This window comes from Phoca vitulina, unplaced genomic scaffold (genome assembly GCF_004348235.1).
Source record: "Phoca vitulina isolate PV1807 unplaced genomic scaffold, GSC_HSeal_1.0 scaffold9, whole genome shotgun sequence".
Lineage (NCBI taxonomy): Eukaryota > Metazoa > Chordata > Mammalia > Carnivora > Phocidae > Phoca > Phoca vitulina.
Window position 1 is genome coordinate 1,482,191 of NW_022589712.1, and position 26,106 is coordinate 1,508,296.

The following is a 26,106-nucleotide window of genomic DNA, read 5'->3' on the forward strand; positions in this document are numbered from 1 at the left end:
GAGGACATACACTCTAATATGCAATATATCATAGTTTCTTCACCTGAAAATTGTCCTAATCCCCTTAACATACATTGCCATATTGAGGCAGCAGAATGAATTAGATTTAAAAAGGGAAACATTTTTAAAATAATAAAAAGTTATGCGACCAAAGATAAATAAAACCCTGGTTTCAGCTGGATTTCGTCCTACGGGAAAGAAAACTGAGGAACTGCCTTTTTGTGGAAGAATGCAGGAAAAACATGAAGGGTGTCGAAATAATTCAGGAGAGCACGTCTAACATTTATGTTAAACTGAGAGGTTTGCATTACAAATGTGAGGTGTGGCTCTCTCTTCCCCATTAGCTCAAAACCGCAACAAGCACTGTTTCCCTCGCCATTATTACATCTACTCGAAGGAATAAAAAAAAAGAAAATTCTGTTCAGAATGAGTTTGGAGTTTACCTGCTGATTGTGTTCAGAATCGTCCACGCAGGATTCACTTAGAATTACCACAGTCTCATGCTGGGGTGCACTCCTTAGCAAAAACATCTCACGACACAGAACGTGAAACCCATTAACTTGTTTTATAATTTTGAATGTGACGTTGAAATACAAACCAACATTTATGCCAAAGATATAAACTGCATGACATTTAAGAATGTTTATCCTGTTTCTTGGAATTTAACAGTAATATAATAGGAAATGCAGCAGCAGTTCATCATAGGAAAGGATCTCACAGGAGAGAGAAGTTAACACAACCTTGCACAGACCATTCATTCTCTCGAAATACTGGTGGAAATCACATGAAGGTGACAGGTTCTCACATCTTTTCCCAAAATTAAGTCAGCAGGTTTACTTCAAGGAACAAAATGCACACACAATAAACCGTTCTCCAGCAGTGGGTCCACCGTGGACCTCCCACCCAGCTCGGGAGGAAACGCCCCCACTCCTCCTGCTGTGAGTCTAAGAATCAACTGAGTGACGCGCATTTGGAAGTTTCAGTCCTCCAGTGGACGGGAAGGACGCGGTGTGCCCACTTCCCAGCTGTTCCTTCTGCCCCTGGGGGAACGACCCATGGCCTCCAGGCTTCAAAACACAGGATTCTACCTCAGCTAAGAACCCCCTGGCATAGAAAAAGGGCCCCAGTGTGTGGCCTTCTCTTAAAGCTTTTGGGGCCCTACTTTGCTTGCTTTTCCCTTCGAGCCTCTCTCCACAAATCCAGATTTCTTAAAGAGCTTAACTGTCCTTAGTCGTCAGCTTACTGTTATCATGTGTTTCTGCAATGAGTCAAAAAATGTTTTCTACTTTGGACTGGAAATGATAATATTTCAGTAATATTTCTGAATGTGACTATTCAGGTTTTAATATTCTGAGCTAAATGTAAATATCCCACATAGTCGTTCGATGCCCCACATGAGAGAGCCTCTCCACTGAATTAAAGCAGTATTTTGTAATCAAAGGTTTGAGGACCACAAGCTGTGGATTCGCAGGCTGAGGCCAAGGCCCTGGGGGCATTTGGACAGTGTCTCCCTGCACCCTGGGGCACGCTTTCTCCCAGAACCACCACCACTGAGCTCTCTCACCAGCCCCTGAAATTCACTTGGTATTTACTCAAACCAGTCCACACAAAAATAATTCCATCTTGTTCTTAATAGTACGAAGTGATTTTAAAGCAGAGTCAAGTGTCCTTGGTAAGCTGCTCCATGATTCAAGTATTTTGCAACAGAATTTAAAGAAGATCCAGATGTGCTCTTTATTTCATCTTCCTCTGGACAAAAAGCCTCCCTCAAACCTCACCTCCTTCCCTGCAATGTCCTGTCCCCAGGAATGTAGAAGAAAGCTGAACATCACTCTCCACACAGCAAAACTGCTATGCCAACTAGAATCCATGAACCCCAAACCAGAAAGCAGCTCTTACTCTTTCCTTACAGTTTTCTGAAGGATTTGCTGAAGAATTCCCAAGAATTTGGGACAGGTGAGATTCTAGGATGTAGGTGTGGAAAAGGGCTTCAAAAGGGGGGACCTGGGAGACGGTGAACAGCTTTGTAAGCCACGGGCTGGTCGGGTGCACCTTCGAGACCTGATCCCTGCTCATGGACAGAAACACCGCTCCTCAGAGTCATCTCTCAAAGGACACAGTTGAATTCCCTCCATTGGTGAGATCTCAACCCTTTTAAATGCTATTTTAAGAGGTGGCTTTTTTAGCAATTAGGGTATGCGTTACCAGTGAAGGAAACCACAAAAACACAATGTGGGGGGATCAACACCTGCGCTTCATGGGGAAATCACGTGAGCTGTAGTTCCGAGCACCTGGTTCAAATCCAGCTACACTCAGGCATCTCAACTTGTTGCCGGAACAGCCCCGCCGGAGGGTGCCATGTCTTGCTGAGCGTTGGTGGTCTCGGCAAGCTCCTTCCCCAGCTTTAGAACCAATGAAGGTGTGTGTGGCCGGGGCAGAAGGGAGAGGGTTAATGACGTCGCCCACTGCAGGCGAGCACAGGTCCAACATGCAGAATGGATGGCTCCTTCGGGGCCCAGTTAAACAAGCCACAGTGATTCATCCATTTCTGGAAATCGCACATTCAAATGCAGATTTACTACACCGCATGGCTTTGCTTCAGAAAAAAAAGAGACACAGAATGGGGGGAAAATAGACAGAGAAAAGGAATACAAGGAACGGGGCTCTGTTCCCCCTGCATCTTCTGGACACGCATCTCTTTGCTGGAACTCTGAGTGACCCAGTTGGTGCTGTGCTCTCTGAAAGCATGCTCACCGCCCCCTCCAGGCCTTTCCTCCCGCCGCGGGACAAGCCAGAGGGCTTTTCTCAGGCCCTGGCTGGTTGTGTCTGCCCCTCATTCCCTGGTCAGAACGGCCTGCAGTGCCATGAACGATCCCGCAAACACCACAAGGCCTAGCGGGGCAGGGAGAAGGGCAGAACCTGGGCCAGAGAACAAATTCACTACATGCCAGGCGGCTTCACCTGCCCCAACCTCCATTCCCTCATCTGCAAAATGGGCAGTGTCAGGAGTATCTGCTCACTGGTTGAAGGAAACGGCAGAGACACCAACAGGTGAGAGGCACACAATGAACGCTCACCCGAAACACCTCAGGCGCTCCGTCACCCGTCCGTGGTCTATTCCACCTGTGGCCGCTGTCTTCACACAGGAGCATTTTACATGCAGAGGCGGTGACAGGGTCTGCGCATGACACACACCAATGCTGTGTCCACTCACAGTAAGCGGTCAGGCAGGGCACCAGGGAGCCCGGGTGAGGTCACCCTCTCTCCGTGACCACGTTCATTCATTCATTCAACACACGCTCACTGTGTGTGGCCGACAAACAATGCAAGAGATAAAGCACTAAAAAGTTTCATCTACTTTGCGGAGATAAGTGTGAGATGGAAATTACTGAAACGATGTACACTACAGTCGTGCACACAGCTATCCATACAGTTCTTACTGCGTGTTGGGCATTGTTCTAAGTACTTCACATCCATTAAGTCATTTACTGCTGACAACAACCCTATAAAGTAGGTACCATCATTATGCCCATTATACAGATGAGGAGACTGAGATCTGGGCAGGTGACTAACTGGCCCCAGGTCACCTAGCCAGCAAGTGGCAGAGCCAGGATCTAAGTCTGCACCGTTAGCCCTTGGGGGAGCTGAGCAGACAGGCAGGCCCCTGAAGAAGATGGAGGGGAGAATAGGCCCTTGGGAGGGGATAGCAGCGTGAGTCAAGAGCGAGGCCAGCAGTGCGGTGGGGCATGGCATGTCCAAGAGAATACTCCATAAGTGTGCTCTGCAAGCTACTCGTCCCCCTTATTCTGTGCACATCCTCTGTTTACGAGGACATACCTCCCCACATGGGGACTTTCCTATCATCTTGGCCTCCGCAGAATCTAGCATGGTGCCCATGTATGGAAGACCCTGACTCAGAGTCAGGATGCCCGAGCGTGACCTGTGAAGGCTGACCCAACCTCTGCCAGCTCCAGTGGCCCCTCTGATCTCAGGTCTGCTGACCCTCCCAGCAGCAAACGGGCCCAGTGGTGGAGAGTGAGGGCAGAAAGACTGAGCGTGAGATTTCTGTTAAGTGTCTGAGGAATCCTGGCTTTAAAAGATTCACAGAGAGGGGAGCCTGGGTGGCTCAGTTAAGCATCTGACTCTTGATTTGGGCTCAAGTCATGTTGCTGGGCATGGAGCCTGCTTGGGATTCTCTCTCTCCCTCTGCCTCTGCCCCTCCTCCCCCCCCCCACTCTCGTGTGCGTGTGCGTGTGTGTGTGATTGCACGTGCATCCACCGTCTGGAAATTTTATCCGAAATTTTACATACCCCGTGTTGGCTATACCAAATTCTTATTTTATCTCATTAGGGATGTAAAATGAATTTCCTCAGTACTTCAAAAATTGTCACAGTCGTCCCTGATGATTTGTATTTTTTCTCGAGAGCAAATCTCGGCGAGTGACGTCTACACTGCAGCCCCGCAGCCACAGTAACCCACGCTGGTTCTCACCCCCACGGCCCACAGGCTCCGTCCGCGTGCACCTTCTACTCTCGCTAAAGCTGTCTGTTTTTATTCCCTTGCCAGTATGCACTGAAATATTTTACTTTACTATCACTTTTCAGGAAGAGAATTGTTAAGCCTAAATGAAAGCCAATTTGAGGGAAAAAAGGACTCCTTCTGATTGGTAACCCTGCAGTTCACACACAGCAACTCTGAATTTGCATTTCAATAATTTGTACAAAGAAATGCTCCAGAGACTTTAGAAGCCAGGTGCGGCCGTGTTGTTGATTTCGATACTTGGAAATTCAGTTGTTCTGGGTGTTTCTTTCAAATTCCTCAGCTGCACAGGTTCCTTCACTTAGCACCAGGGAAATTCATTAGTGAAAAATGAAAAAAATAGTTAGCTTCTATCAAGTGAACATTTTCAGAAATGATTAGGATATTCATACAAACGTGAAGCGCCCCCGTTTCCGGGAGAGGCCAGAACTGCAGGCATCGTGGGCAAGTTCGAGGATCACAGTTAAACTCACATAGACGATGTACTGAGAGGCGGTCCAATCTAACCCCAAGTCCTCCGTCATTCATGCTGGACCTTCCCAAACCCAACCGAGAAGTTGCTCAGATAAGCAATCAGCCCCAGGAAAGGACTGCTAACCTGCTCATTCCTGTCCACAGAAATGCAACACCTCCAGTAATGGACACCGAAGGAGAGAGAACACTTGACGTTATAAAGCTTGCCAGGAAACGAGCAGGGCCGGAGAGCTGGCTTTCTGTCCCGCACCACGAGAAGGCGCTGGAACGCGGGGAGTGGAGCTGTCAGGTTGAGCAGGATCTCCGTCCTGCTCGGGACAACTCTCCCCATAACCGGCCCTGGTTTAAGAAGGGGGTGGGGGGGCAGCTCTCAGGCGGGCCTCAGTCATGGACGCAGGACTTCTCCCCTCCTCTGCTCTGTATCCCCACGTCTGTAGCTGACTTCAAACACATACCTCAAGCTGAGCTACATACAAAGATTCTGGGGATATTGTAATACGAAGAATTCTTGCATGTAGGTTCAGCTTACAATGTCTCAAACTGCTTTGTACTCATGCCAAGAATAAGCTCTTGGCCACGGTGCATAGTTACAGAAGGGAGATGAGATTAAAAACCCTAAAGCTATTTCCAAATAATAGCGAATAGGCGAGCTACAAAAATCCTCCCTTGGAGAAAAGTCCTTTGTTTCTGAGTTCTACTCCACCCCCAGCAATGTTAGTCTTCAAATCTTTAGAAGAAGAAAAGAAAAAGAAAAAAATCCTTATAGAATAAATATAAATCAGTGGTGCACAGACAGAGGCATGTTGACCTGGCCCCTTACCAGCACCGGGGATGGGGAAATGCTCGGCGGGCTCCCTATCATTTCCTTCATCCCCCGAGAGATCTCCCATGCAAGAGAAGACCCTGAGCAGAAAGCCATCTGCAGACCCAGGGGTCTAAATCAACAGGGCTTGGTGAGCATATAAATCTCCAAGCCATGAGCAAGAAACACCTGCTTTGAGGCAGGGCAAAGCCTGGAGTGCCTTTGGAGGCAGGTCAAAGAGCAGCTTCTTGGTCCTAAATATTTCTCAAGGCAATGTGCTGTTTGCCATGGACATAAGCGCCTTCCCCCAGAAGGGAGAAAGCTCCTACCATCCTCCACGCTCACCTTCCGTGCTTGCCTCAGGAGCAAGCACAGCAAGGAGGGAAGCAAGGAGCCACACTCTCAAGAATAAATGTGGGAACAAGATAGTTCTGCCCCATTGTTATGCCAGGCCAACGTGTCCCTCTTTTTCAGAACTGTCCTCACCTGTTCACATCCTCAGGCAGCAAGCCAACCTCTCCCAGCCCATGACATGTATGTCTGCAGGGCCCTCAACAGACCAAGGGCGCCTTGCCTGGCAGATGCTCAATAGATTAATCAGAAGGAAAGACGAGTGGATTCCTTGGGAGGAAGGTAACGTTGGATGCTCTCCGTGAGTTTCTAGTGAACGGGCCACATACACTATGATTTACTAAAGCAGAATCTCATGACTCGTTAAGGGATCACCATGTTAGGCCATTCAGTCGCTGGAAAGTGTGTGTCAACAGGGGTCTCGGGAGGGCAGGATCTGCCACCCCCAAACTTGCCCCTCCACGGAAGCCTCTGCCTCTCCCCGCCTGAGCACCACTCACTCCGTGGCCATGGCTGGAAAGACAAGGCTGATGACTCACTAGCTGTGAAAATCTGAGCAGAGCACTCAGCCCAAGGGACAGTCCTTGATTCGTGTGGATTAAAGCCAGTGGTGGGTTTTCAGCAGCACCGAGGAGCTGATGTGCTGGGTGGGGAGCAGCACGTAGCTTCCTGTCCTCTAAGTACCTTGCAGGGGCCGGACAAAACCTCCATGTGCTCGTGGATCTCACACCCGGAGCTATACATTCTAAGTAAGGAGTTCACGGCCCATGAATTTACATTATTGGATTTGGCAGAAAATGTGGGCTATGGAGACAAAAAGAGAGAGTTTTAAGTCTTAGCTCTGTTGCTTACAAGCACGGAGGCCTTGGGCAGAGTCCCCACCTGTAAACTGGAAAGTAATAGCACTTCCTATCCGAGCTGCTGTGACTCCCGACGCCTGGCGGGTCCCCTCGCGCGCGGGCAGAGTGGTGACACTGACAGGGGACAGCAAGCCACCACCCCCACTCCTCCAGAACATGGCGGACGGCAGACGGGAATGCCGGTCGCCCCCAAATCCTCACCTAGGCCTCTTCCACCCCGTCCCCCCCCATGCAGCCATGGTGCATCCTTTCTTCCCCACCCCTTTCCCTCCATCCATACCCTCGGGTTGATGCATAACTTTGGGAAGGATTCAAGTCAGTGTGCTACTTCCTCCAGGGACATCTGCATTTTTAACTCTTTAAATCTCTTTAAATCTGTGGACTTCTGCACTCCTACCCATAGACATGCACGCACAGCCTGATAAACTATTGTCAAAGACCCAGAGAAGAAGCTTCCAGGGGGGGAGTCGCCGTGCCCCACCCCCTCTCCAGTCAAAATCCTCCCTTCCCACCTGCAACCGCTGACCTGATCCTACCATAACCCCTTCCTCACTGTCTTCGTGGCTCTCTACCCAAAGATGTTTCTCTAAGTGCGGGAGTTGAGCTTTGTCTGGTTTTGAATTTTAAATGGACTCGTGTGTTGTGTTCTGTGCTGTGGTGCTTCTGCTCAGGACCCCGCCGGAGCCGTGGGTCCTCACAGACCGAGCAAACCACGTGGTCCATGCATTCGGGTACCGTGGCATCCAACCGTTCCCCAGATCCGGTTGTCAGCACAAACGTGGCTCTGGACGTTCCGTGCGTGTCTCCTGCTGCAAACATGAGTGCATGTCTCCGGAGCCACGGCGCACCCTGTCACCCACGCGTGGGGGGCAAGCAGATTCTGCACCCGCGGCGCCCCCAGCGGGGGAGGGTCTGCGCATCCGTGTCCTCACCAGCACACCACACATCACTTTTTCGTTGCTGCCAATCAGGGTGGGGGGTGTGTGGAGGGGAATCTCACTGCAAAGTTCATTTGCACTTCCCTGGTACTAATGAGCCTACCCACTTTCTCCTGTGTTCACGGGTCGTTAGGGTTTCCTCCTTTATAAAACTCTGTCTGTTCAGGAGTTTTGACCATTTTTCTGCTAGAGTATCTCATCTAATTCTCCTTATCAATTTAGTAGGAATTTGGTTATTTTGTATTAATGGCTTAAGAATACATAATTATGGAATAAAGGAATACTCCCCCTTTTGAAGGGCCTTCTGGGAGAAGCAAGAAGGTGGAGTATTTGGGGGCAGGAGATCGGACACCTCGCTAACACATGGATGTCTGCTTTCCTCCCCACGGCTTGCCTCACCGTGTGTTTGCACATGTTCATAATAAACACACACGTGCATGTTCTAAGTGATAGCTATTGTTTATAGCCACATTTTAAATCTCTTGTCACATTTTTATAGCGTGTATTTATAGGGTAAGCTTGGTGTGAACTCCAGGGCAAAAGATAATTGTTGAACCCTGAGGCTTACCTGATTTTAATAAAACGGATGAAAACCACTGCCATCGTTTACAGCGAGTGGGTAGTGTGCACTAGCCAGAGGACGCACCCGCTCATGCACCAGTGAAGAGACGAGGATGTACCTAGAGAACAAGCGCCGGGCTGTTTGCAGATGAAAAACGTGGTCATCCGCGGTGATGTCAGCAGCACGACCCCAGGCAGAGTCATGCCCTATCGCCCTGCTTTGCTGCGTTATTTCTGAGGCTCTGACAACATCTGGGAAGAAGTTAAAGTGCATTATGCAAAAGTTTGGCATAAAGTGTTCTTGCATGTTTGTGTGTGTGAGAGACTGTGTGGGGGTGTGTGTGTGACTGAGCACTCTGAGTTTGTGTGTGCATTGTGCACGCGTGTGTGAGCGTACTCGTCCCGAAACTCTCCCCGGCCTCAGACATTCTCAACAATTCCCCAAACTCTGCAGAGTTTCTGAGCACAGGCACCTGCTCTCCCACACCCACATTCCTGCAGAATAAAAGCATGATGCAGCGGGGGGTTGGGAGACCATTTCCACAGTGCGCTGGCAGTTACAGAGCGTGTCTAGTATGAGCAGCTGTGAGGTGACCCAGCCCCGAACTGCCGCCCAGGACTGAAAAGAGACGCTCACTTGCAGACAGCGAGTCTGAGAGCAGAGCCCCCAGCCTTCACCGCAAGTCTGACCTGACCCACTGAGCCCTGCCCACAGTCCCCACACAAGAAATACCAGACTTAATTTTAAGCACACTGTTTTCCATAATCCATCACGTGGGACCAAAAAGTCCACACGGACTGCAGCATTTCTATATAGTCAAATTATAATTTCCATAATTATAATTTCTGGTACCTGGTTGAAAAAATAATGTGTAAGTGGACAGTACAGTGGTTTGATTCCCAAAACAAAGTACTATTTGGAGAATGTAAGAAATGCAGCCAATTTTGTACATGGCTTTCCAAAGAAGATCTTTCAGACACTACTTAATTTTCTAACAGTATTGCTAAAATCACAGAAACGGGCACCCCCCCGGCTTTCTCCTTCGTAAAATAAGGCTGGGTGCCTAGTGGTGCCGCATGCCCAAAATAAAATGCGTATATGACAGTATCTCCCAGAGTGAGGGACACACAGAGAGGGCGTGTGTTCATTTTCCTCTTTCTTTCATTTACTCAATGAGTTCATAAAAGAATTATTAGGTGCAAATGTTAGCTCACTAAAAATATTTGTCAGCAATTTTTAGCTCTTGAATTACCAAAGTTTTTTTTTTAAATAAATATATTTTAATTTCACATGATGCACACCCCGTGGCTTTTAAGTGATGACCAGTCACTGGAAATATTAGGTTTCATGTTACTGTTAATTACAGATGTCATCATGCTGAAACAGTTATGAGTTCTGGCCTGTGCCTTGGCTCCTGGTGTAAACGTCTGAGTCATGAACAGAATTCCTAATTATAAGATGTCTGACCTTTAAAAAAAATAAGTCTAAAAGTAAATCCTAAATGCAAATGTTTCAATATTTTACATGAAAAATCAGGAACATGCTCTGCGCTCTATTATCACCGTGGCTGCTTCGACAGTTAACTCGTCTAGTCCAGGAGCCTTGAGGCAAAGCTCAGGACTCCCTTCAGAGACAGTCCGATAATCCCCCAGCCCCGGCCAATTAATCCCAACTCAAGCTGTAAAACTTTCTCCGGGAAAGATGGCCAGAATCATTTACATCATTTTTGGTAAAATATTAAAGGCAAACAGACTATTCCGTAGGTTATATCCTGGCAGTGTCAACGCCTCCGTGCCTCGGGCCCTCTATGAGGAACAACACAAACCAACCATCTGGAAATGGACTCACACAGAATGACCCTCTTTTTCTTTGCAAACATATACATGTAAAACCAGAACTTTTCTTTTTCTTTCTTTTTTTTTTTTGCCAAAGAAAACATGTGGTCGTTCCCCTGCTGCCTGCAGCCCTCGGGGTCATTCCCAAACCCCAGAGCCGGGAACCAAAGCCTATCAGAGCTCGCCCAGACCCCCGTCTCAGGAACAGTGTCCGCCAGGCCTGGGGCCTCGTCCCGACACGGACCCCGGCTCCCGGAGTCCTCGCGGCCGCCTACGGGTTCCCCGGGCCCTGCGCGCAGACGCGGGCGGGTGAGCGGCCGACGCGCGGGGCTCCCCGCGGACCTACCCGGGCACCGCGGCGTCTTGCGGGCCACGGCCGTGCCGCTGACGGGCCTCCCGTTGGGCGTGACGCACCAGCAGTATCCGGTGTAGCTGTGGCACTGCACCTGCGGCGGGACGGGGGGGGGGGTCAGCGCCGCCCGGACGCGCTTCCCCCGCCGCGCACGCACGTCCGCGAGGACCCCCGGCCCCGCGCCCGGAAGTAGCGAGCGCGCCCCGCGACCGCGGCCCGAGTGCGGCTGCGTGCCAGGGCGCGGGCTGCTCGGCTGTGCGGGACGCCCGCCCTCGAGCTGCAGCCGCGCCTCGTGCCGCCGCCGGGCAGCTGGGCCCCAGGGCGTCGGGGGCACGCTCGGCCGCTCCCCGCTGCACCGCGGCAGACGTGCGGAGGGGGGCGGCATCCCTCCCCGCCCCCGTCCCTGGCGTCCCTCCTGCTCTGCCCCCACCCCAGGGTCTCCCCGGCATCCCGCCCACCCCCCCGGGTCTCTCAGGCATCCCTCCCACCCCCCCAGGTCTCTCAGGCATCCCTCTGCCCCCAGGGGGTCCCTGGCATCCCTCCTACCCCCCCAGGGGTCTCCCCAGCATCCCTCCCACCCCCTGGGGTCTCTCCGGCATCCCTCCCACCCCCCCAGGGGTGTCCCCGGCATCCCTCCCACCCCGCCCCACCCCAGGGTCTCTCAGGCATCCCTCCGCCCCCAGGGTGTCCCCGGCATCCGTCCAGCACGGGCTCCACCCTCAGAATTAAACTGAGACTGGATCCTCAGAGATGAGCTGGGGGCACAGGGGCTGACCCGCCTCACGGAGGGAGCCGTGCCAGACCAGGACACAGTGAGTGACACAGGTGGACAGCGTGGCCCCAACAGAGAACCTGCGCCTGGAAAGGCGTAAGTGAATGGGCTCGCACAACTGTCCGTCAAAGTCAGCCCTGTCATTCACTCACTTCCAACATGGGCAGCGAGTTGTCCCCCTGGAGCCCCGGGCCCTCCTTCCCGCAGCCCCCGCCCCGCTGCTCAGGTGCAGAAGCTGCAGGGCGAGCTGGTCACCTGGCTGTAGGTGCCGTCATCGTTGCATTCCGGGATGAACACCTGCTGCAACTCCTTGCGGGCCTGCTCCTGGGTGTACTTCCTCTCGGCCACACACCTGGACACATCTGCAGGAAGGAGCCGAGCAGAAGGGCAGAGGTGTCACAGAACTGGGAGATGCAGATGCGTGAGTCACCGCGGCCGGTGGGGGGGCAGGGCAGAGGGTCCCCCGAGGAAGGACCACAGGCCTGCACGGTAAGAAGGGCGGGGTGCTCTCTGCTCTTAAAGAGCAGACACTGAGGCTCAGAGACGGCCGCCCTGCTTATCCCGTACAGGGTGGACTTTGCTGCCCGAAGGTGAAGACGTCCCCCTGTGGTCTGGCCAGCCACAGACAGGCGTCTGTGGGTCCGAGGAGGTGTGTGAGCTCACCAGCTCCAGGACACACTGTGCGCCAGGGCTAGAAGCCCTGCTAAGACCAGACCCAACGCCCTGGCCCTCAGCCGCAAGGTCTGAAGCCCGCCTGGGCCAGGAAAGGACAGTGACCCTCCTGTCTGTCACGCTGCCCCAGGGTCTCAAAGCCATACTGAGGTCCTGTCCCCCCAAAACTGCAAGTGGAAAATCTGACAGTAAGTCAGATAAAAAGTCAAACATCCTTAGCCCTCCCTCCACTCTGTCCCATATTTTCAGGCTTTTGGGTTAACATCACTATAACATAATTCAATAAAAAGTGCCACGTTCCTCCTGCTCCTCAAGGAGTGATCACCTGGGTCCCAATAAGTTCACAAAAAAGGGGGAGTCTAAACACACTGGAGTGTGTCTACTCTCTCTCTGGACACCGGAGGTTTGGAGACAGACCCTCAAACCAAACACGGAGACGCGTGTGTGCGAGGGACGCGCTGGCCTCGGAGTGAGTCCCCTCTTCATCCCCACAGCCTGCAGCAGCCTGCGTGCAACCTCTGGGACCAGAAGGTGTCGTAATTCCTGCTGTGAGCGCCCGCCGTCCAGTGACGCGCGGAGGTGTGAGCCCCCAGCCCCCCAGCACGGAGGGTGTAGCAGAGCGCACCCACGTGCACCGTGCACGGCCGCGCGCCCCAGGACGCCTCCACAAGCTCACGTTCCCTTCCTCGGCCGCCATTCGAGGTCTCTCATCGGAGCCTTCAGACTTGAAAAGAATGGCTATCCCAGTTTTTCTAAAGTGTTTCCAGATTTAAATAACAAGTTGTCGAGATCTTAAAGGCCCTCTGGACTCCGAGAGATAACTTCTTCAAACGTGTCCACTGGCCAAGATCTTTAGATGGTGACTTTTGATTGCCTGGTAGTTGAAACTGCTGGGTCGGACCGCATGCTATCTGGGCACCCGCTCCAGGGCCCTGGGCCGCGGCCACAGCTCCAGCGGCCTCCGCGTGCTGAATATAGACTCTGCCTCTGAACAGACTCGTCCTGGGCTTCGGTGGGACCCTGGCTTGCAGGCTGCTCCACACACTGCAGAGAACAGCCTTTCACACAGGCGCGGTGCTCAGGCCCTCATCTACAGTTTGGCCTGGCCAGCCAGCACTTGGCAACATGTGGTTTTAGTGCACTCTGTGTTTTAGCTGAGGACAAATCACTGCTTTGCTGGACTTCTGTCGTTTTTTTAGTAGAACCTGTGGTTTGACTGTCTAAAAGGAAAAGTGATATGACTTCCAGCTTGCGAGGTCTCCACCAGGGTACAGATGGAATTACAAATCATTTCTAATATTTGAGCTATCATGGAACATGCCAAAATAGCATAAATTTTCCAGACAACTCGTGGACCTTGTTCCTGGCTTGGATGCCTTCCTTCAAAGACTCTCTACTTACTTCTGATCAGCTAGTCCTCAAACAGGCAGCTCTCATCTTTGATGGAAGATTAAATTCTCAGTTTGCCTCCGAACGGGGGAGCTGGACGAGCAGAGGCTACCAGACAAAGGAGACACACTCTCCTGGGGCGGTGGCCACAGAAATGCTGGTCCTATGCGTGACATGCCTTTTATGTGTATTGGCATCCAGTGAAGGCAGACACTGTGTTTCAAAGGTTGTAATATTTTATCCACCCATAATTTTGAAGGCCAGACTATGAGAAAAATTAAGGATTCTGTGCTACAAATCTCTTCGCATAAATAGAACGTTCTTTCCCTCCCTAATATAGGTGGCTGTGCTGTGATAAAAGGCCAGCAGAATGGGCAAGGTGACCCATCCACCCTCCTCCTCCAGGCAGGGAGGACAGCAGGGCCATACGTCCGCCAGAACCATCCCTTGACCATAGCACTCCAGGGCTAGAGGGGAAAGGAACAGAGTTTCCTTTTTAAATGACTATTATCAGTTTAAATGCAGAGAGACAGAAACAAATTATAATAGGAAAACCTTTAGTCCATAATTGGGCTTGCCAAGTCATACAGGAAAAAAATTAGATACACTGCAAACTCTTGCAAGAATATAGTAAAGTATTCAGACAGGTTTTACAACATTTATACGGAAAACGACTGATGACAACCATCTGTACGGTAATTGATAACCATGAGCATCCACGCATCGAAACAGACCCCTGCAAAACCGTCACCAACTCTCCTTTAACCAAGTCTGAGTGCAACCTTCCAAGGACAGACAGGCCGACACTGTGCTGAGATTCTCCCGGTTCTGCTGATGAATTAACACTCTGAGAATGTAGGTATTGCTAAAGCAGAGGGAAGATTTTTTTTTTCACGTATAATTCCAAAAAGTTCTGTCGTGTTTCTGATTGCAGCTTGAACGTGAAAGTGATGGTACTACCTCTTGTGTCAACTTTAGTCCATAAGGAAGGACGTTTCTAACATCAGACTTACTAGAACACCATAAAGGAGTTAAGGCAGACATGATCTGTGTAGGGTTTCAGCAAGAGACAAACACCGATATGATTAAAAAGTCCTCGAACACCACCTGATGTCATGGCTATCTCAGAAAGCCCGCTGTGGGCAGGAAGAGGTGTAGCTTCGACGCGGCAGGTGGCACTGACAAGGACCCAGCCTAAAGACCGGACAGGAGAGTCACTACGCACACATGTACACGCACAGATACACGGGCATGTGCACATACCTGTACACACACGTGCACATGGCGTGCACGCACACACAGATACATACATGCACGCAGCTACATGCACACACGCACACATACATACATGAGCATGTGCGCACACACATACACGTATGTACACATGAGATACACGTGTACACATGCTCACATACACACGTGTACACACGCACAGAGATACACGTGTGCACAGCTACACGCACACGCACACAGATACACGTGTGCACAAATGTACATACATACACACGTGCACACGTACATGAGATACACATGCACGGATATATGCATGTGTGCACACACATGTACGCACACAGATACATACATACATACTCATGTGCACATGGGGATATACATGCATAGGCATACGCAGGTGTGCACACACATGTACGCACACAGATACACACATACATACATACATACACATGTGCACATGGAGATACACATGCACGGAGATACGCATGTGTGCACACACATGTACGCACACAGATACATACATACATACATACATACACATGTGCACATGGGGATACACATGCACGGAGATACGCATGTGTGCACACACATGTACACAGATACACACATACATACATACACGTGCACACGGGGATATACATGCAGAGGCGTACGCACGTGTACACGCACAAAGGGATATTCATGCACACACACACGCCTATATCCTGCATAGACTTCTTTTATGGAAATATCTGTTTTAATGAAGAAAATAACAGCAGGCTAACAATTGATTTATAGTAACCAAAACACACCCTGAGACCGACGCTTTCTGTGGGTTCACAAAGTTCCTGGTGAAGCCGCGGGAGACACCCAGGTTGCTCCGGCTTCCCAAAGATAATGCCACCAGAAGCCTAAGGAAATGGCAAGCGAGGGAGCTTCCCAGCCGGTTTCTTGACTCTCCACACGTAAATCAAGGCTCGTTAGGAGGAATTCTTGGTGTTCATCTGATCCCACCGCCCTGTTTTACAGACGAGAAGGCTGGTGCAGACCGGGGCCAGTCGGTGAGAGAAACTCGCAGGTGCCCCGGCTCAGCAGCCCTCACGCGGGTCTGTGATTCTCGCACTGGAGGGGGCGGCAGGGCGCTAGAAAGCCTGCAGCTGCGGGCGCTGGCGCCTCCCCTCCCTGAGCCCAACCCAGCAGCGCGGGGCTCTGAGCAGCGGAGAACCAGGGAGAGAGCAGAGCAGACACAGGAGTCAGAGGCTGCAGGGCACTTACTGCTGCTAGGCATACACCACATTTTTAATAAAATTAATGAAAAAATAGAGGACATTTAGAGATGGCAACACCCAACCCAATGGGGGGTGACACACAGAAACCCCACTCGAAAGCCTGGCTGATTTCAGGGATGACACGTGTGCGGCCTTCTGCACTAGTGATCGTGGTTTATCTGGAGAAAACCATGTATGTGTCACTCAGGGCTCTCGAAGGGAGAGAACAAGACGCTGAAGCTCATCCAACGTAGCAGTTATTATGAATAAGAACCACTCATCGGTCCCTGTTGTTAGGACACAGTCTGCCTCCAAGCTGACACCGCATGTCCTGGCCCAAGTGCTGTGTGCTCGCCAGGGGCTCACCACGTGCTCGCTGTGTGCTCGCCGTGTGCTAGCCATGTGCTTACCGTGTGCTCGCCGTGTGCTCACCGTGTGCTCGCCATGTGCTCGCCGTAGCTCACTGGGGACCCACCGGGGCTCGCATGTGCCCGCCGTGTGCTTGCTGTGTGCTCACCAGAGCTCACCAGGGGACCACTTGGGGGTGGGGGCTCTTGTGGCTCACGGAGACTGCAGCCTTGCTCAGGTGGTCACAACAAGGACCCCAAGACGCTGGCAGCCCACTAGGGGGAGGGAAACCAGGAGCACTTTGTAACTATGCTCCTTTCTTCGGTCCTGGGAATCCCCAAGACGGCTGTTTTCCGACAGATATCCGTGATCACTTTGTTTCCAGAAATCTCAAAGTAGGTCTAATGCCTCCTGGCATTTAACTGTTCTTCTTCTTCCTTTTTTTTGTTTTTTGTTTTTTTATTCAATGCCAGAAATTTTGTTGAAAAGAAAGACAGCTCCAATGGTCTCAGATCAAAAGAAAAGTATTAATGTGTTCGCTAAGTTCTGAAAACACAAACTCCACAGATTTCTAAGAAAAATCTATCAGCGTAAACCACTGCATTTCTATTCAAGGTCAACAGTTAGATCGTAACATCCAATTCATAAAATATTTTTATCCAACTTAATTAACTATGGACTAAAATATTTTAACGGTTGTTTTCAAACTAGTATATTCAAAATAGACAGGCCTAGGGCGCCTGGGTGGCTCAGTTGGTGAAGCGACTGCCTTTGGCTCAGGTCATGATCCCAGGGTCCCGGGATCAAGTCCCACATCGAGTTCCCTGCTCGGCAGGAAGCCTGCTTCTCCCTCTGACCCTCCCCCCCTCATGTGCTCTCTCTCTCTCTCTCTCATTGTCTCTCTCTCACATAAATAAATAAAATCTTAAAAAAAAAAAGAATAGGCCTATAGGACTGTCACCCTCCACCCACAGACCATGAAAATGCCCTCAAAATATGCAGTTTCCCATTTGTCAAATTGACACTATTGTGCACTAGCTTATTCCAACATCAGGAATAATTTAGAGGAAAAATCCAGATGGTTATCAGTATCACATGAAGTGGTGTAAGGGGACACTCGGTCTTGTGCTCCCTCCTTCCCACTCAGGGAAGCAAGCTTTTGACCTGGCTGTGTCATCGAATCTGCCGTATTTGTGCCCACAGCGGACAGAGGAGGGTCACAGCCTAATCTGCCCTGCGGCCACGGGATCCCTGTCTCTGGGCCCCACCCACACCCCGGCTCACTTTACCTCCTCCCATCCCCAGGAACCACTTCCTCCCCGTTGGCACCTGGACAGGCTGGGGCTGTTGCCTGCTGGACGTCAGGACATGGCTGGTAAGCGGCTAGCAAAAGACGCCAGCCAGTGCAAAGGAGCCCATCCTCGGAAGAGGCCCGCCTCCCGCCATGAGCCAGGACCCAGGCCAAAGGTGCTTGTGCAGGAAATGTTGGATTGTGGACTGGAAGCCCGCTTTCAGGGCACCCCCCACGTGGCACAGATTCATGTCACTCACAAGATGAGGGCTGTAAGGGGAGGCTTCAGAGCCCCCACCCTGTGCCCTGAATCCACCACAGCAGAGGTGCACAATGCCCTGATATTTTATTTTGTTTATTATGTAGGCTCCGCACCCAGCACAGAACCCAACGCAGGGCTCGATCTCACGACCCTGAGATCCAGACCTGAGCTGAGCTCAAGAGTCAGACGCTTAGGGGCGCCTGGGTGGCTCAGTTGGTTAAGCGACTGCCTTCGGCTCGGGTCGTGATCCTGGAGTCCCGGGATCGAGTCCTGCATCGGGCTCCCTGCTCAGCGGGGAGTCTGCTTCTCCCTCTGACCCTCCCCCTCTCATGCTCTCTGTCTCCCATTCTCTCTCTCAGATAAATAAATAAAACTTAAAAAAAAAAAAAAAAAAAGAGTCAGACGCTTAGCCGACTGAGCCACCCAGGCGCCCCACCCAGTTATTTTAAAATAAACATGTGGCTAACAATGTCCCTCTAAAGTAACTTTAATATTTGCTACCCTTGTTCGCTAAAGCACCAAGTAAACATGATTTTGAAATCTATGGGCATCTGTACATTCTTTTTATTTTTACCCTTTTGATTTAATTGAACCAGCTTTTGTGAGGTGAGTTTTAGTTCTACCCACTTCCCTTCACACATTTTCTGTGTCACAAATTTATGGGACGACATTTGTTCAGTGAGCTGAATGAGAATCCCACCCAGGAGAATTAGCCAGAGCAAGTAGGCTGGGTCCAAACACAAAGAAGCGAACAAGGACGTTATCAAGAAGCAATCCAGCGTGGACCCCACAGCGGGCACAGCCAAGCTCTGAGTCGGGTTTCCACCCAGAGAGGACGAGGTCCTCTGGCCTTGGTCTACCTGACCCAGCACAGGTGCCCACAGCATGAGCGCTAATGCAGAGGCTTCACCTGGCACTTCCTCATGGCCTTCCAAGACAACAGCTCATTGGGGTTGTCTAAAGGAACGTGGCGGAGAAAGGAACGTTAACTCAAATGTTACCACCACCTCCACAGCACATTGCCACAAGCGATGCCAGCCTGGGTGATTGCTTCTAGAAACTTCTCTGAAGATTAGAGCATCTGATATTTGAATTTATTCTTAAATCACTTCTCTAGTCTCAGCACAGATAACTGAGGTGCAAAACTACAATCAAGGCATCCGAATTTTTCTCAGATTGATGTGTTTAGAATAAGGACACACAAACTAGACACAGAACGGAAAGGAAGAGAAGTCCTTACATGGAAGCTTCTTCTTGGATGCCACTTTGAAGCCATGATCCTGCTGCTTCCATGCTGAGGCCCACTGCAAATCATTTCTTTAAATTCCAGGATAGTTAACAGGCAGTTACAGGTGGACAATCTAATGATTCACCAATTCTGCACATTACTCAGTGCTCATCAGGGTAAGTCACCCTAATCCTCATCCGCTATTTCCCCCATCCCCAACCCACCTCCCCTCTGGTCACCAGCAGTGTGTTCTCTAGAGTTAAGAGTCTGCTTCTTGGTTTGACTCTCTCATTTTTTACTTTGCTCATTTGTCTAATTTCTTAAATTCCACACATGAGTGAGATCATATGGTATTTGTCTTTCTCTGACTGAATTACTTTGCTTAGCATAATACCCTCTACATCCATCCATGTCATTGCAAATGACAAGATTTCATTCATTTTTATGTCTGAGTAATATTCCATTCCAATATATATAAATATATATCACTTCTTTATCCATTCATCAGTCGATGGACACTTGGGCTGCTTCCATAATTTGACTATTGTGGACATTGCTGTTATAAACATCGGGGTGCATGTATCCCTTCAAATTAGTGTTTTTGTATTTTTTTGGGTAAATACCTAGTACTGCAATTGCTAGATCATAGGGTAGTTCTATTTTTACTTTTTGAGGAATCTCCATACTGTTTTCCAGAGTGGATGCACCAGCTTGCATTCCCACCAACAGTGTAGGAGGGTTTCCCTTTTTTCACATCCTTGGCAACACCTGTCATTTTGTGTGTTGTTAATTTTAGCCATTCTGACCAGCATGAGATGATATCTCATTGTGGTTTTGATTTGTATTTAGCTGATGATCACTGATGTTTAGCATCTGTTCATGTGTCTGTTGGCCATCTGGATGTCTTTTTTGGAGAAATGTCTGTTCATATCTTCTGTCCATTTTTAATTGGATTATTTGGGGGCTTGGGTATTGAGTTGCAGAAGTTCTTTATATATTTGGATACTAATCCCTTATTGGATATGTCATTTGCAAATATCTTCTCCCATTCAGTAGGTTGCCTTTGAGTTTTATTGATTATTTCCTTCACTGTATAGAAGCTTTTTATTTTGATGAAATCCCAGTAGTTTATTTTTGCTTTTGTTTCCCTTGCCTCAGGAGACATATCCAGAAAAATACAAATCATTTTAATCCCCAGACAACTGTCTGGGCACACCATCCTTCTTAGTAAAATGTGTGAGAACTCCAAGGGTGGTCTGTGTTGAAAAGCAAAGTAGAACAAACCAGGAATGGTGGTTTCTGATGAGCAGAAGTCCTTCGGTTTAAATATTGCTTCTTCAAAAATTATTTCATCTCCAGATATCTGGGCTAACTCAGTCTTTGTTGAGGACACAGTAAACAAATTTCTAGTGTTAGGGGGTGCAGTTTTGGGGGCTTTGGGTGTCCTGTTTTCATGGCCCCCATGATGGGTGAGCTGCCCTCTGGGCCCAGGAGACCTCTTGTCTCACTTTGCCTCATGAGGTGCAAGCTGTCTGGTCACTGCAGGTTCCTGAAACCCATGTGAGAGATCGTCGGAGGAGAGCCGGGTGGTGGGAACATCTGGGGTTCTGGAGAGTCTCACACGGGCCATTTTAGAGCATGGAGGAGGCCATCCACAGTCTAGATGATGTCATCGTGAACTGAAGGTTCTTACAGAGCCCCTGAGTGCCTAGGAACTAGAAGTCAATCAAAGGCAGGGAGAGAGCCTGGCGGTCATGTAACAGGTGAAGTCCGCTCACGCTCATCCAGGGAGCCATTCTTTTTTTCTTTTTAAAGATTTTATTTATTTATTTGACAGAGAGAGACACAGCGAGAGAGGGAACACAAGTGGGGGTGGGGGTGGGAGAGGGAGAAGCAGGCTTCCTGCTGAGCAGGGAGCCCGATGCGGGGCGTCCAGGGAGCCATTCTTAACAAGGAACGTTAGTTTACCAAATGTACTCATGCAGCCATACCTCATCTCCCTTTATCAGGCAGATACTCTGCCAACCGAAGGCTGGTGGCAAACCAGCATCGGGAAGGCAGCCAGCGCCATGTCTCCAACAGCATTTGTTCACTTCCTGTCTCTGAGTCACATTGCCGTGCTTCTCGCAATATTTCAAAACCTTTTCATTATTATTGTATTTGTTTGGCGATCTGTGCTCAGTGATTACAAATTACTGAAAGCTCAGGTAAGGGTTGTCATTTTTTAGCAATAAAGTACTTTGTAAGTAAGGTATGCATGTTGTTTAGTTAGACAAAATGCTTTTACACACTTAGTAGACTGCAGGGTAGTGTAGACAGAACTCATGTGTGCACTGGGATACCAAAACATTGATCGGCCTCGTTTTATCGGGATACTCACTGCGCTCGGTGGTGGGGAGCCCAGCCCGCCGTTCTCTGAGGCGCGCCCGCACTGAGTAACTTCAGAATCTATTGGAAAATCTCAGGCTGGTGCTAAGCGATGATTTAACTTTAGAATCACACAGAATGAAGCTGCCTCAAGAGTATCGATTGTTTGCTTGAGTGAATGAAGTTTTCGTGTGTGTCTGTATCGCCATCAGGTGTATCTGAGGTTTTTCACTCAAGTTTTCTCCGAAGGAATGAGAAACAGCATATAGTTTACCGAAACCTAACGGCCACCGAGAAAACAGGTACAAGGACAAAATAGGGTTCAGAACGCTGGAGACTCAGGTGGATGGGATTTGATAAATTATATTCTACTGTTTTCTACAAGTGGGAATGGATATTTAAGGAGAAAAAAATCATTTTTCATTTACAAAAATCTTTTTTTAAAGGTATGTTCTGCTTTCTTCCATCCCACGAAGAAAGGCAGAGCAAGCCTGGCTACACCAGGAATCCAGCTTCCTCTGCATGTGACCCTTCCAAGATAGCTTTTATTGTGGATGGTACACACAAGGATATATAATTCAATTAAATAATTTCAAAGGCTGCTAATTCGAATTATCTCAACTTTTATGGAATTTTTCTATAGAAGGATATTTCATATCTGTGCTTTAACATTTTAAAAACTATTTTTCCCTACAAAAGTAAAATTTAATTTGTGAACCATATGGGTTCTGTTGAACAAAAATTACAGGTCTTTACTTTGAATGCACTGTTTTCTGCTTGGGCCAGAGTTGGAAGAAGCGCCTTCCTGTGCGCCCGGTGGGCTGCAGCATCAGATCCCCGGCGTCTCCGGACTCTGGTAGGACACCCCACCGCAGCACCTCCATTTCAGGTATGAATCAAATACTTTGTTCCCTGCATTTTCATAAACTCAGTAACTTACTGAAACTGAATTAAAACCACACTTCCCCTCTGGCAACAGCTGCGTCCTTCACCTCGGGCATCCCTCTGAGAGCAGGTCCAGGAGGACGCTCGTCGTGGCCGACGCCTGGGGGAGCCCAGAGCCTGCGCACCCGGCAAAGGCGCAGCGCAGCCACGAAGGAGCCGGGTGGCGCGGTACGGCGAGGGACGTGGTCTCAGCGCAAGTCAGCTTACCTCTGTCCCTCTTCTGCCTCAGCTCCCTTTGGCTTCCCATCTCCCCCTAAGGAAAAACTCCAACACCTGATACTCTAGGCCTCCATAGTGAGATCAACCCCTTGTCTCCCACCCCTCCTGATGTCTCTGCTCGGCCTCAGCGCTGAGGTCATGGCCCCTTAACGAAAAGGAGGAAACACTCCTTCTGTGTGATTCCCACTCGGGGAGCTGCATCTGACCACAGGATAAGAAAGGGACTCAGTGTGCAGTGCTCTGCTGTCCCCTCACAGAGAGGACCTTGCCAGCTTCCCCAGCCGGAGGGCGTCCCACTCGCATCAGCTCACGTCCGGGCCTCTCTGTGGCCTTTAAATCCTAAGGGTCTAAAATACTTAGACTCTGAACCAACCACGATGGTGGAAAGAAAGCCTTCGTGAATGTGTGACCATCGGTCATGGGCAACACACACGTACCCACGTGCAGTGCGTGCGGACACGGACCTGTCCCGGGCGAGCCCACGGCCCCAGCGTGGGCGCAGGTGTGGGTCGCTGTGGGGAGCCTGGGTCTGCCGGCAGAGCGCCCCTGGGGGTCAGCGGGAGCAGGCAAGGTGCCGACTCACTCACGGGCAGAAGTGACTCAAACGTGTTCACCTCGGATATATCGTATTATGAAAGAAGGAAGAGCAGGTTATTCAGAACGTGGCCAATTTGGAGCCGAGACACGGACCACCGTGGCCGACGGAGTTTCGCCTTGCTGTGGGATTGCTGGGCCAACAGCGAGACAGAGCGGAGCCTCCTCTCAAAGGCGATTTTACTCTGTGTGGTCTTTTCTCTTAAGATAACAGCAAAAAGAAGGTAAATCTCTTTCTGAACGCGACTGTTTGTGCTTGAAACATCAGCGTGCTTTGTTGAGTCAAAGCCTTCATTAACATAGGAAGTATTTCAATGTTTTGCTCTAAGCATGTTAGCTAAATCTAAATCTGATTCTTAAATCAGGATCATCAGAAATTACACGTGTAAAATCAACGGGAAGGAAAATCACTGACAGTCGGAGCAGGTGCCGTATGCACGTCCCGTTTGCGGAGAAACAAGACGGGGTGGAAGGAAGCAGTACTGACTCTGGTGAGAATCCTTTCTGAAGACTCAGATAAATGTATGTCCTGATAAAATATCCCAAGGAAAGAGCATTAAACAACTTTAAAAGATGCCTCTGCTCCTGAGACTCATAGAAATTACTCTTCTTCCTTATACATTCTGAAAAAAAAAAAAAAACAAACCTAAAACCCTTGAGCTTTTACATATAAAAATTAGCAAAGATGAAAATAACATACATGGCCTTCCATGTTAACGGCTGATGGCACCCAGCTTACCTCTGCAGTTTCCTCGATAAGCAATTTCTAGCTGAGGGTCTTTGCATTTGGCGCGCTGGAACTCGCAGCGAGACAGGAAGGTCCTGCCGTCCGACGCACAGAGGGGCTTCTGCGAGGAGCCCCCACAATCCAAGCTGCAATCCTTGTCTTTATCTTGATCGACTCGCAAAAACTTGGGGGAGGAAAAAAAAAAAAAAGAAGCCAGACAAACGTAAAGAGGCGTCCTGCAGAGCCGCAGAAAACAGAAGTCTGCCCGAGGCCACGGCGGGAATCCCTGAAGAATCTGAGCCCCGGGCAGTCGGGGATCTCGAGAACCGATCCTCTCCAAGCCAGCTACACTAAGTGGTGCACAAAACCGTGAATATCTGCAGTGGGATGTGCAGGAATTCTGTTTGGCCGTCAATATTTGCCCTTCCGTTTGTAAATTCGCTTGCGAGTCCCCTCCTGCATGCTCCGTGTCTTACTGCCACCCTGGAAGTTACTCCCGAGAGTCAGGAGTCCACGGAGAGGACTGGGGGCGGGCTAACCCCTTCTTGCGTCCTTGCTTGAACTAGCTTACCGTCTTCTGAATCAACACCTGGGCCCGGGGGCAGCTGCTGGTTTCCGTGACGTGCCTAGCAGCACTGCACCCCATGCCTGCATGCATCGCCCCAGCGTCAAGTGGGCACAGAGGTCAGGGGCCTGCCCTCACCCAGCGCTGCAGGTGCATGCGAGCACAGGCCCACGTGAAGGAGCCCCTGAGATGGCCCAGCAGCCCCTGTGCGGCTGCCCGCGCTCCCCCTCGCCTGCTCCAGGGTCCCCATCCTTGCCTTGGCTCCTCCTGATGCCCTGACACTCCACTGCAGAGCCAGCTGTGTCTTCCAGGGGCCCGTCTGCCCGCACCCCTGCCCTTGGTGGACAATGCCACTCTGACCTGTCCAGTCCGCACACACCGGCGGAGCAGTGAGCATGCAGCCGGGTCTCAGAAGACACTTGGGAAGGCTTTGTACTGCAGGATAAATGGGGTCTCCACGCAACTGTGGTCACTGATGGAGGTATCCCCTGCCCCGAGGCGTTTTCTCTGATTTATGGAGCATTAGCAATTCATTAAAGGAAAGAAAGGAAGGGAAAAGTAGGAAACTGAGAGCTGTGGTTATTTATTTTTTTTTTTTTAAGATTTTATTTATTTGTCAGAGAGAGAAGCAGGCTTCCTGCTGAGCGGGGAGCCCGACGCGGGGCTCGATCCCAGAACCCTGGGATCATGACCTGAGTTGAAGGCAGACACTTCACCGACGGAGCCCCCCCGGCACCCGAGGACTGTGGCCATGACCGAGTACCGCACGGTGGTGTTTGGCTCTCTGAGTACTGTGTGTATTGAATAGGTTTATTTGGCACGTTAGTCCCAGTAATATTTATGGAGGTAGAGAGAGCCATGCTCAGAACAGCCTGTTCGGTCTCAGAGTCCAAGCTGGGGGAAAAGTAGGAATGGGGTTCAGAAGCTCAGGGACCCTCATCCACTTGTTCCCTCATCAGTACAAGAAAAACAGGAAATTCTCAAATTTAAGATACTTCATTCCTTAAAAGGTACCGTACTTCCCCCATGAAGCTCTGCGGGTCCTTGCAGGCACTGTTAACAGAGTAACCTAAAGCTGACCCTGAGACAGCGCGGAGGGAAGGAGGACCGAAGCTGGGACGGACCCCACAGGGAGTCCGGGCCAGGCCTCGCGCCCCTGACCGGGGTCCTGGGAGGGAAGGGCCGAGTGCACCGGCCAGGAGGGGGCTGGGGAAGGTGGTCATGTCTCCGACGTCTGGATGAAGGCTCCAGTCAGGAGACAGGTGACGGCAGCTGGAGGCAGTGGGGTCTCCCCTCAGTGGGGCCTGGGGCCACGGCAGGGACACGCTGTTCTAACTTGCTGCAGCTCAAGCAGCACGCCCTAATGTGTCCTGAGAATAAGCTGACTTGCTAAAATGATCTGTGCTTATTTTAGCCAAGAGGCAAGTGAAGACAGATCATTGCTTTCTCACGGTTGTACAAAACGTTGTTCTTTTACTTAAAAATGGGCAAAGCAAGCCCATAAAAATGCTTGATTGAATTCTGTCTCTATAG

The 26,106-nt window shown here is 50.2% G+C and overlaps 1 protein-coding gene across 3 annotated transcripts in view; it reads right to left on the reverse strand.

The window, feature by feature from the left end:
* SMOC2 (SPARC related modular calcium binding 2) overlaps positions 1-26,106 on the reverse strand; it is a 154,437-nt gene that overhangs the window by 83,068 nt on the left and 45,263 nt on the right. For all 3 annotated transcript variants that reach the window (XM_032407467.1, XM_032407466.1, XM_032407464.1), the window contains exons 2-4: positions 24,021-24,192; positions 11,742-11,848; positions 10,709-10,808 (exon numbers count right to left, since the gene is read on the reverse strand). In XM_032407467.1, the coding sequence (XP_032263358.1) occupies positions 10,709-10,808; positions 11,742-11,848; positions 24,021-24,192 (379 nt within the window). The remainder of the gene's footprint in view (positions 1-10,708; positions 10,809-11,741; positions 11,849-24,020; positions 24,193-26,106) is intronic.